General features: G+C 44.1%; 1 protein-coding gene across 1 annotated transcript in view; it reads right to left on the bottom strand.

The window, feature by feature from the left end:
- The window catches only part of ANO3 (anoctamin 3), a 405,787-nt gene extending 396,257 nt beyond the window's left edge, over positions 1-9,530 (bottom strand). Inside the window, exon 1 of the mRNA XM_084852445.1 lies at positions 9,026-9,530. Coding sequence (XP_084708571.1) covers positions 9,026-9,179 — 154 coding nt within the window. The 5' untranslated portion in view covers positions 9,180-9,530. The remainder of the gene's footprint in view (positions 1-9,025) is intronic.
- Positions 9,531-16,530: the final 7,000 nt, after the last annotated feature.

Here is a 16,530-nt window from a genome sequence, read left to right as displayed (position 1 = left end):
AATCATTAACTGGATACCACTATAACATCATGACTTGCAAGGGTTGCCATGAATTATCCATCTGGAGTCACTAGGCCACAAAATGGATTCTGTCCTGGGGGAAACATGCCACATCATACTATTGACTGAATTACGTGTTCTGCTGACTAACATAAACCAGTAGGCAAAATAAATCATTAAATCCGTGACATCTTATCACCATTATCAAAATACAATTTTGAAATCTGAACTCACTTGGTGCTGCGTACTTCAAGGGTGGACAACTTGTGGCCCTCCAAATGTTTTGGCCTGCAACTCCCATCAGCTCTAATCAGCATAGCCAATGGTGAAGAATCGTGGGAATTGTAGGCCAAAACATCTGGAGGGCTACCATTTGTCCGCCCCTGCCTAGATAGAATTTAAATTACCCTCAGTTTTTTCAGGAGGAAATATCATGGCAGCAATCTAGGGCAGGAAGAGTTTGGTGGGTAAGTCTGCTCATGCTTCCTGCCCAGGTTTCCAAGTTCTGCTCTTAAGCCAGATCTCTGGGATGTATCCTATGTCCTACACATCAAAGAAGATATTGGAAGATTCTTGCCACACAAACAGGGGAGCCTGCTCTTGAACACCTTGTACACGTATGGTTGCGAACTCTTGAAATGAAAGAATTCTGGTACCTTGGTGGGCCTGAGGTCAGGGACCTTGGTATAAGGTGCACAGTCCAGTGAGAGTCTGAGATGGATCAAGGGAATAGAGCCCAAAGGTGGATTTGGTAGACTCGGGGCTTAAGCCACATGCAAAAAATAACATTAATAAAAAAATCACCAAAGGTGAGCAGCTAAAGAAAAATGGCCATGAAAAAAAAAATGGCCTTGACCCTTGCTTTCTAGTGACTGGATCAAAAGCAAAACATATAAAAAAGAAAAAAAAGACAATGCTATGTTCATAGTTATTAGTTGGCATGCTATGTACATAGCTCCATGTAATAATTAAACACAATAATGAAATCAAGGCTTACAAGGCTTACAAATCTTTACTTGAGTTTTTGTATTTCTCTTTCTGTAGAAAATGAGCAATCAGGGCCAGCCTGAGACACATGACAAGATGGTATGCCCTCCCATTTTGTGTGCAAGAAAGCTGATTGGGCTCTTAGTTGAATATTTCCTCAATACTGGCAATTGGACAGCATCCACCACCAGACCTGAAGGCAGTGGGCTAGCTTAGCAGGTACAGCCCACAGCTCTCTCCTCCTACACCTTGCTGCCACCTCCAGCGTCTGCCACTTCAAGCAACCACCTCACTCTGCCTAATGGTTGGACTGGCCCTGTGAACAATAAAAATGAACAAATGTCCATAACTCTAAAGATGAAATTTATCTTCTTGGCCCTTTAGAGAATGGACCAAACAACAGTATTCAACAAACGTTAAACCACTGCCCCTATTTAATTTATTTTTAGAGATGGAAAACTGGAAAGCTTGGCTGAAGCAAATGGAGAGGGTTCTCACTGGAACTAAAGATGACCTGATGATTTCAAAGAACTATAGCTAGTAACAGTCAGCAATAACAGTAAAAAGCAACAGACACAGACAAATATATAAGGAGGAGGCAATAAATGAAGTTTGGGTGTATTTTCCTTAAACACAGGCTTTTGAAATTGCCCCCATTTATAAAACAATGAGAATCCCCCTTTACACCCAATCTCAACTCTGTTCACACTGGTGCCAATGCACATAGCTGTTGTCTTCCAGTGTGAAGAATCTCAGCAGGTAGCCATTTCATTTTCATAATAACTTGTATTACATATATGAGCATGGATAGTGGACTGTCTCTCCACTTTATTGCTTATGCAGAGGATTCTTATTACCAGGATATGACGGTAATTGAACATTACAGTTCCATTTGGACTTCCAGGTAAAGTCAAAATTAAAAATGACAGTGGCTCAGTAAGACATCTATAGTTATCCTGCTACCTATCAGAAATAATGAAATGAATACTACAGAATTCAGAGGTCAGGGAGACTGCTAATAACTTACACTTTACTTAGAAACTCCACTATACAATTATTTCTCTTGGCAGCTTTGAACTTGGCCTTATGTTTCTGGTCACAGATCTTTAAAAAAGAAGTTTTCTGAATATCAATCTTAATTGTATCAGCTGTCCCTAGTAGAAGGGTTGTTTTTTTTTAATCCATGTATTTTAGTTGTGCAAAATTGACACAGGGAAAATGGCATTTGGGGCATTTATTGAAAACCAGGCAAGTACAATGAACCCAACATTCTTGCAATCTGCATCTAAACACTTGTAGGACTTGAGTACAGTTCTTTAGTTGCTTACATCTAAGCTCACAGAGACCCCAGAACTCAGGAGAATGCAACTAGAAGGCAGGATTTCGGAAATTATTGTGATGGCATATTTGTAGTAAGACCACCTTTGTGAAATGTTTAGACAGGAAAGAAGCCCTACAACTTCAAGCATTTCCCAGCCAGCATGGTTGGCTGGGGAATGCTGGGAGTTGTAGGATTGCATAGGATTTCACCCTTGGATAAACAAAGTTGTCTGTAAAAATCCTTAGATACAGCACACCATAAATCAGAGAGTTTATTCATATCTACTTCTTTCCTTCTAACAGATATTCTCTGACCCTTATAGGACCACTTCTCACAAGATATTTTGAACTTGAATATGGTAAAAAAAAAAGAAAAGAAAAAGGAAAAGAGGGCTGCATCTGGCAAATGAAGTGTTTCTCTGAAAAAATCAAGGAAACTGAGAAGTTATCAAATCCATCTTTTTATGTCCATTAAAGGGGGAAAGGGGTGTTTGAAACATGCATTAACCTTTCATTTTTATATTCAAGTGTGCATACTTGAATATAAAATAAACAGAACATCATGCCTAAGAGAACCTTGAGCTTTGTCAGTATTAAATGCCTTCACAGACCGCCTGAGTGCGAAATGGCCTTGATTTCAATGTACTTTCATTGTGGCTAGTTTTGAATCTGAGTGCTGCCTAGGAACAATCCATGAACCAGGAAAATAAGGTCTAATATTTTGGTTGCAGTAACAAAACCCTGCTTTTATCAATGATAATGGCTCTGTGTGTGGAAATCTCTCCTAAGACACAATATTCTGAATGCCAGGCCAAATTTGTTTACAGTGATTCATTCGGACCTAAGCCATAGCAACATATATAACTAATTACTTTCTTCCTACTTTGCTGCCATTTTGAAAAGGAAAGCAGCTCTGACAATTTGATTAAGATAAAGTTCTGACACTTTGAAAACGTTGACAATAAACATTGTCACTGATTCAACCCATCTCTCATAGCACTTCAGTCATTCTTAGCAAAAGCAGCAGTCATCAACATGTTCCACACTGTTGCTAAGTTACTTCCTAATCCATGAGGAAGTAATGCTTAACTGATTTGGGCCACCATTGCAAAAGCATATGGTATGCTTGTGCACACCCCATTAACTTCAGGAAGACTTTGAAGCTTGCTAATTGCTTCAAGGAATGATCTTTATGCATGTATATCATTACATGCTTTGGGGGAATGGCTCCCCCCATATTATTAGGTGCGTAAGGACAGCAGCTTGAAAAGTTTTATTTGTAAAGTTGGTTGGCCAGGTTATGGCCTTTAAAACACACACACACACACACACACACACACACTCCTTTATTTGAAAGTCTGTCTTGTTCAATTCCAGCTTAAAGATAAAGAAAGAGTAAGAACTCTTTCCTGTCAACAGTTACCACCTGAACAGCAGACTGAATAGGCAGGCACAGGTCACCTGGTCACAATCTTCTGCACTATGCTGAGATGGACTGTATTTCTATTACATTTAAAATAATTATTCCTATATTTGCACATACACAAACAATTCCAAAGAAAGGGGTCCACCATGCTGAATGCTCTTCTCCTGGTGGACTCCAATCAGGCCATAGGTCCATGTGGAACCAGCAGGAGCAAGCCCTCTGATGACCTCAGTGGCTGGGCAGGTTGGTAAGGGAGAAGGCGCTCTCTCAGGTATCCTGGTCCCAAGTTGTTTAGGGCTTTGTACACTAGTACTAAAACCTTAAATCTGGCCTGGTAGCAAATAGGCAGCCAGTGCAGTTCCCTCAGCAATGGAGTTACACAATGGAAAGGGGAAGCTCCCAACAACAGCCAAGCTGCTGCACTCTGCACTAGCTCCAGCTTCTGGACCAGCATCAAGGGCAGCCCCACATAGACCACATTGCAGTAATCCAGTCTTGAGCTTACTAGCACCTGAACTACTGTGGCCAAACTATCTGCAAAGAAGTTGCAGATTCAGGTTGCAATTCTCCACCCAGTCCCACCTACTGAAATCCCAGAGGTTTTGATGGCTTGTCAATGTTCATAAGAACATTAATAACTTAAGGCTCAACTTTGCTTAAATGTAAGGTAGCCATTTGCCCTACTTCACAGAGGACAGTCCCCTATTTAAAAGGCTGTCAGAAGTCCACATTTCATCTTAAGGCCCTGTCCATGCAGACTTCATGGCTTCAACATCAAGTTCGCCTTTTTTTTTTTTTTTTCCTGCTTCCCCTCCCCGCACTACCTGCTTTTTGTAACCTCTTGCCTGATGAAAAGCTCTGGAGATGTTGAAAGCTTGCACTTTTTTATTGTGAATTTGAGTGGCCTAATAAAAGCATCACCCTAATATGGATTTTGGATCTCTATTTGGAGGGCTGTCTGTTTTAAGGATAAAGAACCATAAGAAGAGTGATCAGCAGCCTTGAATTTTCCCATCAAAAGTGAGCAGACACACGGGTCACCTGGTCACAGTTTTCCTCACTACGATGAGATGTATTGTATTTCTGTTTAAATTATAGTAATTATTTCTAATTTCTCATCTCTACATACACATCGTTGTTGTTCAGTCATTAAGTCATGTCCGACTCTTCGTGACCCCATGGACCATAGCACGCCAGGCCTTCCAGTCCTCTGCCCTCTCCCGGAATGTGCTCAAGTCCATATTCATTGCATCGGTGATGCTATCTAGCCATCTCATCCTCTGCCGTCCCCTTCTCCTTTTGCCTTCAGTCTTTCCCAGCATCAGGGTCTTTTCCAGGGAGTTTTCTCTTCGCATTAGGTGGCCAAAATATTTGAGCTTCAGCTTCAGTATCTGTCCTTCCAATGAGCATACGCAAGTCTGTGTCCCCTTTTGTCCTCCCTTTCATGATGCATTTCCTCTATTTGGGTGACTAGAAGAGCTAGTGGTTCTGTTTAGTGACTAGACAAAAATAGAGCCATGTTTACATTCAGATGTTGTATGCTTAGTTTGCTTGTGCTTTCTGAGGTAACAAGTGATTATACATCAGGAGCAAACCTCAGTCAGTTACAGACATCCCCTGTGAGTTATGTGAGATGTCATACATCATGAAACAGGCTTGGTATTACTGCAAAGGAAGGCACAACAGAGTATTCAACCATGTTTAAGCCACATTTTTTTTCAGTGGCTTCAGTCTGGAAACACGTGAATAGAATTGTAAGTACTTTCAGCAGTCAGTTGCACCAATGCACATCTGTGATAGTCTGCAAAGCAATCCACTGTAATTTTTAATTAATTAATTAATTAATTAGTTAATTACATTTATTAATCGCCCATCTGGCTGGTGACCCAGCCACTCTGGGCGGTGTACAACAAAACAGTTAAAACAATACAATTCTACTTTAAAAACATCATAAAAAATACCCTAACCCACCCCAAATGCCTGCCTGAACAACCACATTTTTAATGTGTGGCGGAAGCTCATTAAAGAGGGGGCATGGCGGAGTTCCCTAGGGAGGGAGTTCCACAGAGTGCGGGCCACCACAGAAAAGGCCCTCTCCCTCGTCCTCACCAGCCTAGCTGTCCTGGCTGATGGGACAGAGAGAAGGCCATCTGAGGCTGATCTTGTTAAGCAGCCTGTTTGGTGTTGCTGGAGGCAGTATTTCTAAGATTGCTGGACTGAGAGGCCTTCCAATAAAATGGTGGCTTTTCCATCAGGGAAAACATCTCTCAATCAGCCTCATTTTTTTTCTCCACCTTCAACAACAGCCCTTGCCTCTCCCCCGACCCCGCCATTTGCAATAGTGTCCTTAATATATTTTGTTGGAGCCCTGGCAACCACCCACAAGGCAGCTGCAAACCAGTGGCAGGCCCCAGTTCTCTATTTCAAAATCAGTGTTTTAAGGTAACAAATATCCATCTGAAAAATACCTTTTCTAGTTTGGTAATGGCCCAGTTTGAACCATCAAGACAGTAATGAGCCCTTTGCCCACACATACAGACCCTTCACTCTTTGAGCAATCAAACAAGGAAATCACTAATTAAACATAGCTTCCCACTGCATCTGAATTGGGAAACTATGATTTATTTATTATTTCTTTATTTAAAAATATTTCTTGGCTGCCCTTCAAGGCAGAAACCCCCCAAAGCAGCTTACAGCAATAAAATACATACAAACAATTACAATATTAAAAGTGATAAAAACAATAAAAACAGCAATAAAAACCAACAATAAAACCATCCATGTTAATAGCACTACTAACAGCAACCATAGCAGTCATATCAAGAGAAGGCCATGGTAAAATAATATGTTTTCAAGGCCTTCTTAAAAGTCTGCAATGATGGAGCATGGTGGACCTCTGAGGGCAGCTTGTTCCAAAGTTGTGGGGCCACTGCAGAGAAGGCCCTCTCACGTTTGATCACCCACCTGACTGGGTGATCACACATGGACAAATGAGAAGGGCCTCTCTTTCTGATCTTAAAGTGCAGGCAGGCTGATATGGATGAAGGCCATCCTTCAAGTAACTTGGTCCCAAACCATTTAAGGCTTTAAAGGTCAAACCCAGCACTTTGAATTAGGCTTGGAAACACACTGGTAACCAGTGCAGCTGGTGCAGTATAGGTGTTACATGATCTAATTGCCTCGCCCCCTCCAATACTTGGCCGGCTGCATTCTTCACAAGCTGGAGTTTCTGAACCGTCTTCAAAGGTAGCCCCACATATAGTGCATTGCAGTAGTCCAGCTTGGATGTAGGGATGTTGGAGAATTCTGCCACCGATTCCAGGGAAGCTGAATTCCAGTGAATTCGGCCCCCAGGAATCCATGGAGGAACAAAGCAACCGCCCCTGCCACCCCGTGAAATGGGCCCAGAAGCCTACCTGGTGTCGGCTGTCTAGTGCTCTGTGAATGGCGGCCGCATCTGCGGCTGCCATTCGCCTTCCTTCGAATGGCCATGATAGGCTACGTAAGTATTTATATAGCCTATCACGGCTAATGCAGGGATGCTATTTGCGCCATTTGCGGCCGCAGACCTGCCGCAGTTGGATGCCCGGCTGCGGATGCACCTGGCCGGTGATTCCACAGAGTCGCCGCGGAGCAGAGCCAGCCAGGGAGGATTTTGGGGGGAGGGACGGAGCACGTCCACCACCACCACTGATGCCACTTACAAAACAGGTAAGTGATTTTGTACATCCCTACCTGGATGTCACTAGTGCGGGGATTACTGAGGCAAGGTCCATCCTCTCCAAATAGGGCCGCAGCTGGCTTACCAGCCTAAGCTAGTAAAAAGCACTCCAGGACATTGCAGCCACCTGGGCTTCCCCAGTTAGCTCAGAGTCCAGGAGGACTCCCTGCTAGCTTTGGAACAAGTGAGGGTATTAAACCAATTTCAAACTGTGGTTTAAATTAATATACCGGCTTGTTCCCAAGCTAGTCACAATGGTTCCCTGGCTTGGATGAACCAAAGATGGGTAGGGACGTTGTGCCCTTCCACATGTTGCTGCATTCCAAATCCCATCAGCCCCAGCCAACATGGGCAATGGGCAGGGACTAAGAGACTTGAAGGAAAGAAAGGGTTGTGTACACAAGCAAAATACTCACTTATTTACTTGTTAACATGAAATATGATCCTCTGAACATGGTGGCTACCATGGTGCCAGTGCACAGTAGCCACCATACACAGATCTCAGAGGCTTTCTTCTCAGAGCCAAAAGAGGACATAACTGAACAGCCACATTTTTAACAAAATTAATATATAAAGTAGGGAGGAAAACCTAACTTGAACAACAATGGGGTGAAGTGAGTTAAATCCTTCCTCACCTTACATTTCGCTTTTAATATCAAATACAGTCCAAGAGAAAAAGTGCCTCCAATGACAACATTCAGGGACGTAAGGTGGGGAGGGGACAAGTCCAGCTTCCCTTGCCATGGGCACATTAGTTGTAAAAATTAGGCCTCTTCCCTACCTTCTGTCGTATCATTTCATTTGGTATATTTCTATACTGCCCCATAGCTGAAGCTCTCTGGGTGGTTCATAGGTGAAAGGGAGAGAGATATGGTGGTTGCTCCATCACAACTAGTCTGTCCACCCAGCACACACAACTTGTGGCAGCAAACTGCTAAGGAAGCCTAAAGCGGCCAAATCTTCTTTATTTTTAAGTGAGATTTGTCCATTTTTGGCCTCCATAACAATAGCAAACTACTACAGAAGCCTAAAACAGTGAAATGTCACTTGAAAACAACTTGGGCACTTTAGGCTTCCTTAGTGGCAAGCTGACATTTCTGGTGCTGTTGCATCAGCTTTCAGTGGCTTGGTGGCACGTTGCTCACCCCTGACTTACAAGATCAAAAATATAGGTGCATTGCATTGATGGAAGCAAGTTATATGAAAAGCAAAATACATGATTCTCAGGTTTAGGTAGACCACAAAGTCTCAAGGGAATCAATATCCACCAGTGGAAAGGATGTGCATGCTGAATAGTGGGGAAGACATTATGAAAATATTGCTCAACTGCATTCATTATATTATAATTAATATTTGTACTAGTTCTATAAATACATCTACAGTGCAGTCTTCATAGATGCCATTCAACAATACCAATTTCTCCAAGTTTTAAATGCTGAAACTATTGGACAGAGTCCCCTCAGCCAGCCCAGTTACTCTGTCCTCATCTTTACTGACACCTATAATTATTAGCACTCCATTATTAACACCATTAGTTGGCACCAAAAAAGTGAATGTAAATTGAGGCTTACCACTGGGTAAAGAGACTGAAGAATGAAGTTCCTGTTTGTACCAATCCACATTCAAATTGCTGAATTTGGTCTCACTAACATCTGGCTGGGGAACACATCTGTCATCCACTTCTTCTGGGGAGATAACGTTCAGCTCAATTCTCTCAACTGGCATTGCAATATACAGTAATTAAAAGTTTCAGATATCTGCTGATAAAGATGAAGTGACACCAGCCAAATCCAGTTTGTCTCCTGAGTAAAAACCTGGAAACAAATACACCTTGATCAAGTGAAGAAAATCGTCAGCTGTTTACAAGAAACCAAAGTCACTAATTCCAGTAAAGTGGGTGCAAGCTAAGGTAAATTTCCTGGACTTCCTAGCTTTCTCCCAGATTTTAAAAACAAAAGAAAACATATGCCTTTAAAAAGTTCTTTTACACTTGTGTGACAGCGGTGTTACAATGTCTCTGTGTGGCTGCTGAAGAAATAAACAGGATAAGTGGAGACATCTGTATGTCTGCTAAGATCTGCTCTTAATAACTTTGTTTTAGCAGTTCTAATTCAGATTTCAATTCACATTTGTTGAGCAGGGAGGAGCTTAGCAATACCAATGGAAACAACTGGATTCTGCATTACAGTAGGAACTTGAAAAGTAGACGTTAGTTACACCAGAGTTCCCAGACCGTCTCTCATGGGAGATTTGCAGGAAAGTATCTAAAATCAAGGGCAAATCCATGCTTAAGGATGCTTGAGACACATTGACAAGCAGCTGTATAATTCATGCCAAAACAACCATCAGTTTCAACAGTTCAGCAATAAAGTTGTAATTATTTCTACTGGGGTGGGTGTATTTGTATGGGTAGTCTTATGGTCTACATTTCAAAGACAAAACAAAACCCCTAGAACCTCATGATCACTGATGTGTTTTGTTTTACCTTTACAAAGAAATAGTGCAAATTCAAAAAGGATTGCAGTTAAGGCATTAATAGTCTGTATCAAGTAATCCAGAGTATATACTCTTGTTTAAGAATATAAGGGTTAAAGTAGACACTAAGTTAAGAGACAGCGACTAGATGGCCATAGGATATCTGGTTTTCTGGGAACCGACCTTGGAGCCCGCATTCCGAGGTCAGTTCCTGGAGAACTGACCTTCCCGCACTTCTGTGCTGCCTTGGAGGCAGTGCGGAAGAGCCCCGTGCTTGCAAGGGGAGTGCGGAGCGGCTGAAAAGGGGTGTTCTGGGGTGGGGAGGGCGGAAATGCCTGTACAACACATCCAATGTGTCATACAGCAGCCTCCTCCCCTGCTCTGCCCTCCCGCAGCTAGACAGCTGCAGTTGGCTGTTTAGCCAAAAATACAGGGCAGGAGGAGCACCGAGGGAATGATCCCCTCTGTGCTTCTCCTGCCCTGCATTGGATAGGTAGTTGCCTCCGAGTTCGGAGGCGGCCGCCTATCTGAATAGGATTGCACCCTAACTGCACAGCATCTAGGCAATCCTAACTTTTGTTTAATTACTCAAGTGGAAGTGTGAGGGGCCCAATCCAGATGAGGATAACTGTGCGGGAGTTGGGCAGTTATACCTTCCTCCCACCCAGCTGATTTTGCCCCCTAAATTCCCCCCCCCAAAAAAAAACTATTATAAATAAAAAAATAATTAGGATCACCTAGATGCTATACATTAATGTAGCCTTTCAGGATCAGACCAAAGTCTATCTAGTCCAGGAAGCAGGCAACAGCTAAGTGATCATCTAGAAATTGACCAGTGATCTACCTTTGGACCAGTGGAGCCTATTTTCCTGGCTTGGAAACTATATTTAATAACTTAAGTAAGGAATGCACCATAATGTTCCCATAATGTAATGTTCCTTAAGTAAGGAATGCACCATAATGTTCCCATAATGTAATGTTCCTTAAGTAAGGAATGCACCCATAATGTTCATAATGTTCCCTCCCCCCCTTCTCCCCCATACGCACAGAGCATAGCACATCAAAATAATTCGTTTCATTCTCCTTGCTTTATTCAATGTCTTCCCCCCTTTAAATCCAAATGAATAGTGCTGAGGGAGCCACCTGCTGGCAACAGTGAGACTTTGCAGCGAGGTATTGCGACATGGCAACATTGCGTTCAAACCTTGATTTATCATTTTCTAAAAAGGAGACCAAAGGCTATTTTCTCCTGTGTCCAATAGGAGTGCAAATACTGTAAGCGCACCACAGAAAAGGTTGCAGCTCAAAAGAGGAAAAGAAGCAGTCACAAGCAAATGAAGAATAGATAGCTCATCAAGAATTAAAATTATTAGGTCTTACAGTTTTCTACTGCCATCCATTAGGGATGTCAGACAATATGAATTCAGTTCAAATGACTGGATTTCTATGAATCCAACCCACAGATTTGGGAGCAGACTGGCATTTTCAAAGTCTTGTGGATTCTGTGGACTTCCAGACCTTTTTTACCTTTCAGAATAGTACGTAAACTTAGTCATACAAAAGTTACTGGAAAATATATGCCGTTAAACAGATGTGTGCAAGTGCGCACGAGTGCGCGCGCACACACAATGTTTTCTACATCTCTGATGTTTCTTCAGCCTCCGCTGTGTAGCACTTTTGTGTGTGTCTGTTCTCTACTCCTTTATTGTCTGTGTAGAAAAAACACACAAAATGTTACATGCCAGCAAAAGTTATGTAAACTGTAACTTACAGGTTATGTAAAAAGTTACTTAAACAACTTGGGATCAGGATACCTGAGAGAGCACCTTCTTTCCCAACCTGCCTGATCACTGAGGTCATCAGAGGGCATGTCCCTAGTGGTTCCACATGGCCCCATAGCCCAGCTGTAGTCCACCAGGAAATGAGCCTTCAATGTGGTGGCCCCCTTCCTGTGGAACTCCCTGCCTTTGGAGGCCAGGCAGGCGCCAGTGTTGTGTTGCTTTTGGCACCTCCTGAGGATTGTTCTTTTAAAATGTTTTAATTGTTTTAATTATGGGGTTTTATTCTTTAATCTTGTTGTTCACTGCTCTGAAATCTTTGATGTAGAGCAGTATATAAATACTGTAAATAAATAAATAAATAAATAAATAAATAGCGGATGACTTTTTTGCATACTATTCAAAAGGGGGGAGGGAATCCAATTCCATTGATGGGTGGATAGCGGAACAAAAGATGCCTGACAATCCACAAAAAGCAGACAGAACTCAGTAAAAATCTGTGCATCCCTAGTAGTAGTGATATTGATGAATTTTATAATTAGTAAACTTGTTGGTCAAAACTTGTTAGTTTGTAATGCTCACCTTTGTAGTGATGCTGGATCGATGTATTTTGCATTTGCTATTACGTTCAGTATTAGGAGCATGTGCAGAGTGCATCTAAACAATGCCATTTCTGCGCATGCACTGAATTGGTTGGTTTATTTTTGAATGATCTGGTGCATCCACTGCAGCTTCCGTTTGCTGCCACTGCAGCTCTGGCTCCATGAAAAGGAGGGCTCTATGGGTCCATCTTCTTTTCTCCATATACCACTGATCGATGATTAAACATCACATCATGCAGGCAGGCTATGAAAAAACAACCAATCAGGAAGGAGGTACATAATGTGGTAATACATGATGTCATGCTGCACTACATGATTCCAAACTACAGCTCCCAAGATGCACTTTGATACTGTGCATAAATCAAAAATGTGTATGCATGCAAAAGGACAGTGTATTAAAGGAGAACTCTCAACCAAACTCACATGGACAAATTTGTTACTTTCCGTGTAAATAATGAATTCACTTGGGTTAAGTTCACACACCTCTACTGAGAAGGTCCACTTATGTCCTGTTGACTGGCGACATGCTGTTGGTCATGAGATGACCAATAAGGACTCCTCAGAAGATCCCAGGGGTCAATGTGGTGTATATGGAGAAGACAGTCAGCTAGGTGCCACCATCTGATTTTTGGGGATCCCCTTCTTCCTCGGTGCCCTGTGCCTCAAGCTCAGCCCACCCCATCCAGGAGAGTTCCCCAAGAACATTTTCAGAGGGCTGTGGAGGCTGTGACAGGAAGGAGTGGTGGAGAATTTAGGTGCCTGAAACTTAGGTCCCTTCCGCTAGTGCAACATTGGTTGTTGCCCAATCTCTCAAAATCTCCTAAGGGTATATCTTTTGTGTTGCTGTATTGCCCCTGCAGTAGGCCTCTTAATTTAGAGGTGCCAAGATAGTGATAAATCAGATCCAGGTTTACTTACAAGGAGTACTTTATTGAGTTCCATCAGCACACAGGCGTACCCAATGGTTGGATCACACAGCTTCTCTGAACCCAGAGCCATGGGGTAAAATGGGTTTTATACCATACATCTCAGCAGTGAGGCAGCATGACAGCAGCAAGCGTTAATTAGCGTTCATTCCCAGAATAGACTAACAGTGCTTGTTCAGAAGAAAAGCAATCAGAACTTTCCCAGCACAGCCACCTGTAGCTTGGCATAAACAGAGCCTCACTTCTCAGGCTCATCCTAGGCCTTGATAAGATACCGTTAGCATGGAATGTGCTGAGGCTGCACTATCGACCTTTGACTCATCTCACATGCTCAGAGGCCCACTAGCTAGGAAATTGCACCAGTAATGAACCTAAGCAAAGCATTATCTAGGCCCCTCTAGAACTACAGGTGACTTGGTTACAGGCCTGGGGCCAATAGAGTTGCTAATTTTGTGGATTAGATTTATACATACAATGCATTCAGTCCTTGTACTCCATAGGAAGAACAGTCTTAAGCATGTTCCGGTCTACCCATTTACATTGAAAGACATGTGAAGACCAGACTGGGCAGTCTGCTTGGATTAATTCCTGCTGGAGTGCAGGGGTGGTCTAAAGAAAAAGGTATCTGAATACGTCAAGAACACTTGCTGTGTTTGTGTTGCTCTGCATGGCACTGAACCAAGGACAGCTGCACAGCATACATGAGAAGGAATGTGCTTTGAAAAACTGTAAACAAGTGTTAGGACTCGAAAACACACACAAGGGTTTTAAGACAATCGATTCATAGTGCCAAATATGATTTTTATTGTAAACCTCCCTGATGGCATTTGTCATACATTCAATAAATAAAATAAAATAATAAATGCACAGTGCTCACTCATTTGTTTTACAGGATCTAGTTGTTGTTTTTTCCTGAAAGAGTACAGTATGTTGTCCCATGGAAAAAGTAATCTCCCCACAGAGGACTGCCAGGAGGTCGCCCCTGCTGCCTTCTGAAATCTTCAGGTAGTCAGAATCAACACACAGACAAGAGGGCTCTTTTCCAAGGCTTTATTCCCATTCATCCTAATGACACTTACAGATGCTAATTGCTTGATCCTACGAGTGAGACTTAAGAGAGCTGCCTACTCGAGGGTTCTAACCTTAGGATCAGTTGATCTCTGTTTGGAGGGGAAGGCAGGAAACCTCTGTACTTATGAGCTAAGTGGAGAGAGTCCACCCCTTTCCCATGGAGCATCAGGGCGCCACTGTTGCCGTCGTGCCAAGCAGGCTGAGAGCCTCCTCTCAGTGCCCGCCATTTCATGCTTGATGGTGTGCTGGCACTAGGGATGGCAGAGAATTCCGCCATGGATTTCAGTGAGGCTGAATGAACTGGCCTTTGGCCCCCCGAAACCCGTGGTGGAACGGCCTCCCCCCTGCCACCCCATGGAATCCCCCCGGGACGAAGCTTACCTGGGGCGGATGCTCCGGCAGCGGTGGCTCCGGTGGCGGCTCCGGTGGCAGCGGTAGGGGCTGGTCTCTCAGCTGTGTGCTGCAGCCGCAAATGGTGGCCATTGTAGCGGCCGCCATTTGCATCCTGCCAGGCTGCCGTGATAGGCTACGTAGGTATTCACGTAGCCTATCGCAGCAAAGAGCAGGGATGCAAATGGCGTCCGCTACGCCATTTGCGCCGCTGCTCTTACCGTGATAGGCATGTAAGTATTTACGTAGCCTATCATGGTAAAGGCAGCCATGCAAATGGTGGCTACTACGCCATTTGTGTGGCTGCCTTTACCGTGATAGGCTATGTAAATACTTACATAGCCTATCATGGAAAGAGCAGCAGCACAAACGGAGTAGCAGCTGCCATTTTCGTCCCTGCTCTTTGCCATGATAGGCTACATAAATACTTATGTAGCCTATCACGGCAGCCTGGCAGGACGCAAATGGCGGCCGCTATGACAGCCGCCATTTGCAGCCGCAGCAGCCCGGCCACGGCCGGAACTCTGGCTGCGGACGGCCCTGGCTGGTGGCTCCGCGGAGCTGCCGTGGAGTGGAGCCAGCCAGGGAGGATTCCAGGGGGAGGGACGGAGCGTCTCCCCCCCACCGTGGATCCCCCACTGCGGTGCCAGGTAAGGGATTCGTACATCCCTAGCCAGCGCCTAGCGTCCAGAAACTGCTGTTGCTCTTCCCTCTCCCTACCAGGGTCACTATCACTCTCAGGGATGTGTACCAGGAGGGGCTGTCCCCCTAGCTGCTCCTCTGAACAGCGCGTGGGTTCCTCTCCTGCAGTCTCTAACTCTTCCTCAGAAATTTAGGGATGTACAAAAGTCACTTAGGTTTTCGACGAGGCAATTTGCGGTGGGGGGAGGCGCTCCACACCTCCCCACAAAATCCTTTTCTGGCTGGCTCTGCTCTGCGGAGATTCTGCAGAGCCACTGGCTGGGGCTGCCCGCAGCCAGAAATCCTGCTGCTGGGCAGCCTTCCTTCCGGAAGAAAAAAACAACAACCTGTGTACACAAATGGCGGCAGGTACGGCGGCCGCCATTTGCATTCCCTTTTTTTTCGCAGTTTTAGCCTACGTAAATATTTACGTAAGCTATTACGGCGAAAAAAAGGGCAACGCAAATGGCGTAGTGGGCGCCATTTGCGTTCCTTCCCCCCCCCCGCTGTTTTAGCCTATGTAAGTATTTACGTAAGCTATTACGGCAAAAAAAAAGGAAAGCAAATAGCGCCCCCTACGCCATTTGTGTTTCCCTTTTTTTCACCATAATAGCTTACGTAAATATTTACGTAGGCTAAAACTGAGAAAAAAAGGGAACGCAAATGGCGGCCGCCATAGCCACCGCCATTTGCGTACGCGGCTTTTTTTTTCTTGGCTTGCTGTGATAGGCTACATAAATACTTATGTAGCCTATCACAGCAAAAGGCAGATGGCAATGGCAGCCGTGGCAGCTGGTCGAAAGACTAGCCGCTGCCGCTGGACCCACCGCTGGAGCCGCCGCCATCCGAAACATCCGCCCCAGGTAAGACTCGTCCCAGGGGGAATCCACGGGGGGGGCAGGGGGCAGGCCGTTCCACCATGGATTTTGGGGGGCCTCACTGAAATCCATGGCAGAATTCTCCGTCATCCCTACTCAGAATCAGAACTCTCTGGGCTCCGATCCAACCCTGACAAGGACATTGGAAGTGGGCACTGTGTGTAATATATGTCACAGGTTATCATGCTGACTTTACCTTGGGACATCAGTAAAGCAACAAGCGCACTTGTGTCTTCTTATTTTTAACAATTATCTAGAGTCTGGATGCTCCATGA

The sequence above is a fragment of the Heloderma suspectum genome, chromosome 1 (genome assembly GCF_057233095.1).
Source record: "Heloderma suspectum isolate Gila_16-S chromosome 1, 16-S_ref, whole genome shotgun sequence".
Classification (NCBI taxonomy): Eukaryota; Metazoa; Chordata; class Lepidosauria; order Squamata; family Helodermatidae; genus Heloderma; species Heloderma suspectum.
The sequence above is the reverse complement of the archived record's forward strand: the minus strand, read 5'-3'. Positions and strand labels throughout refer to the sequence as shown.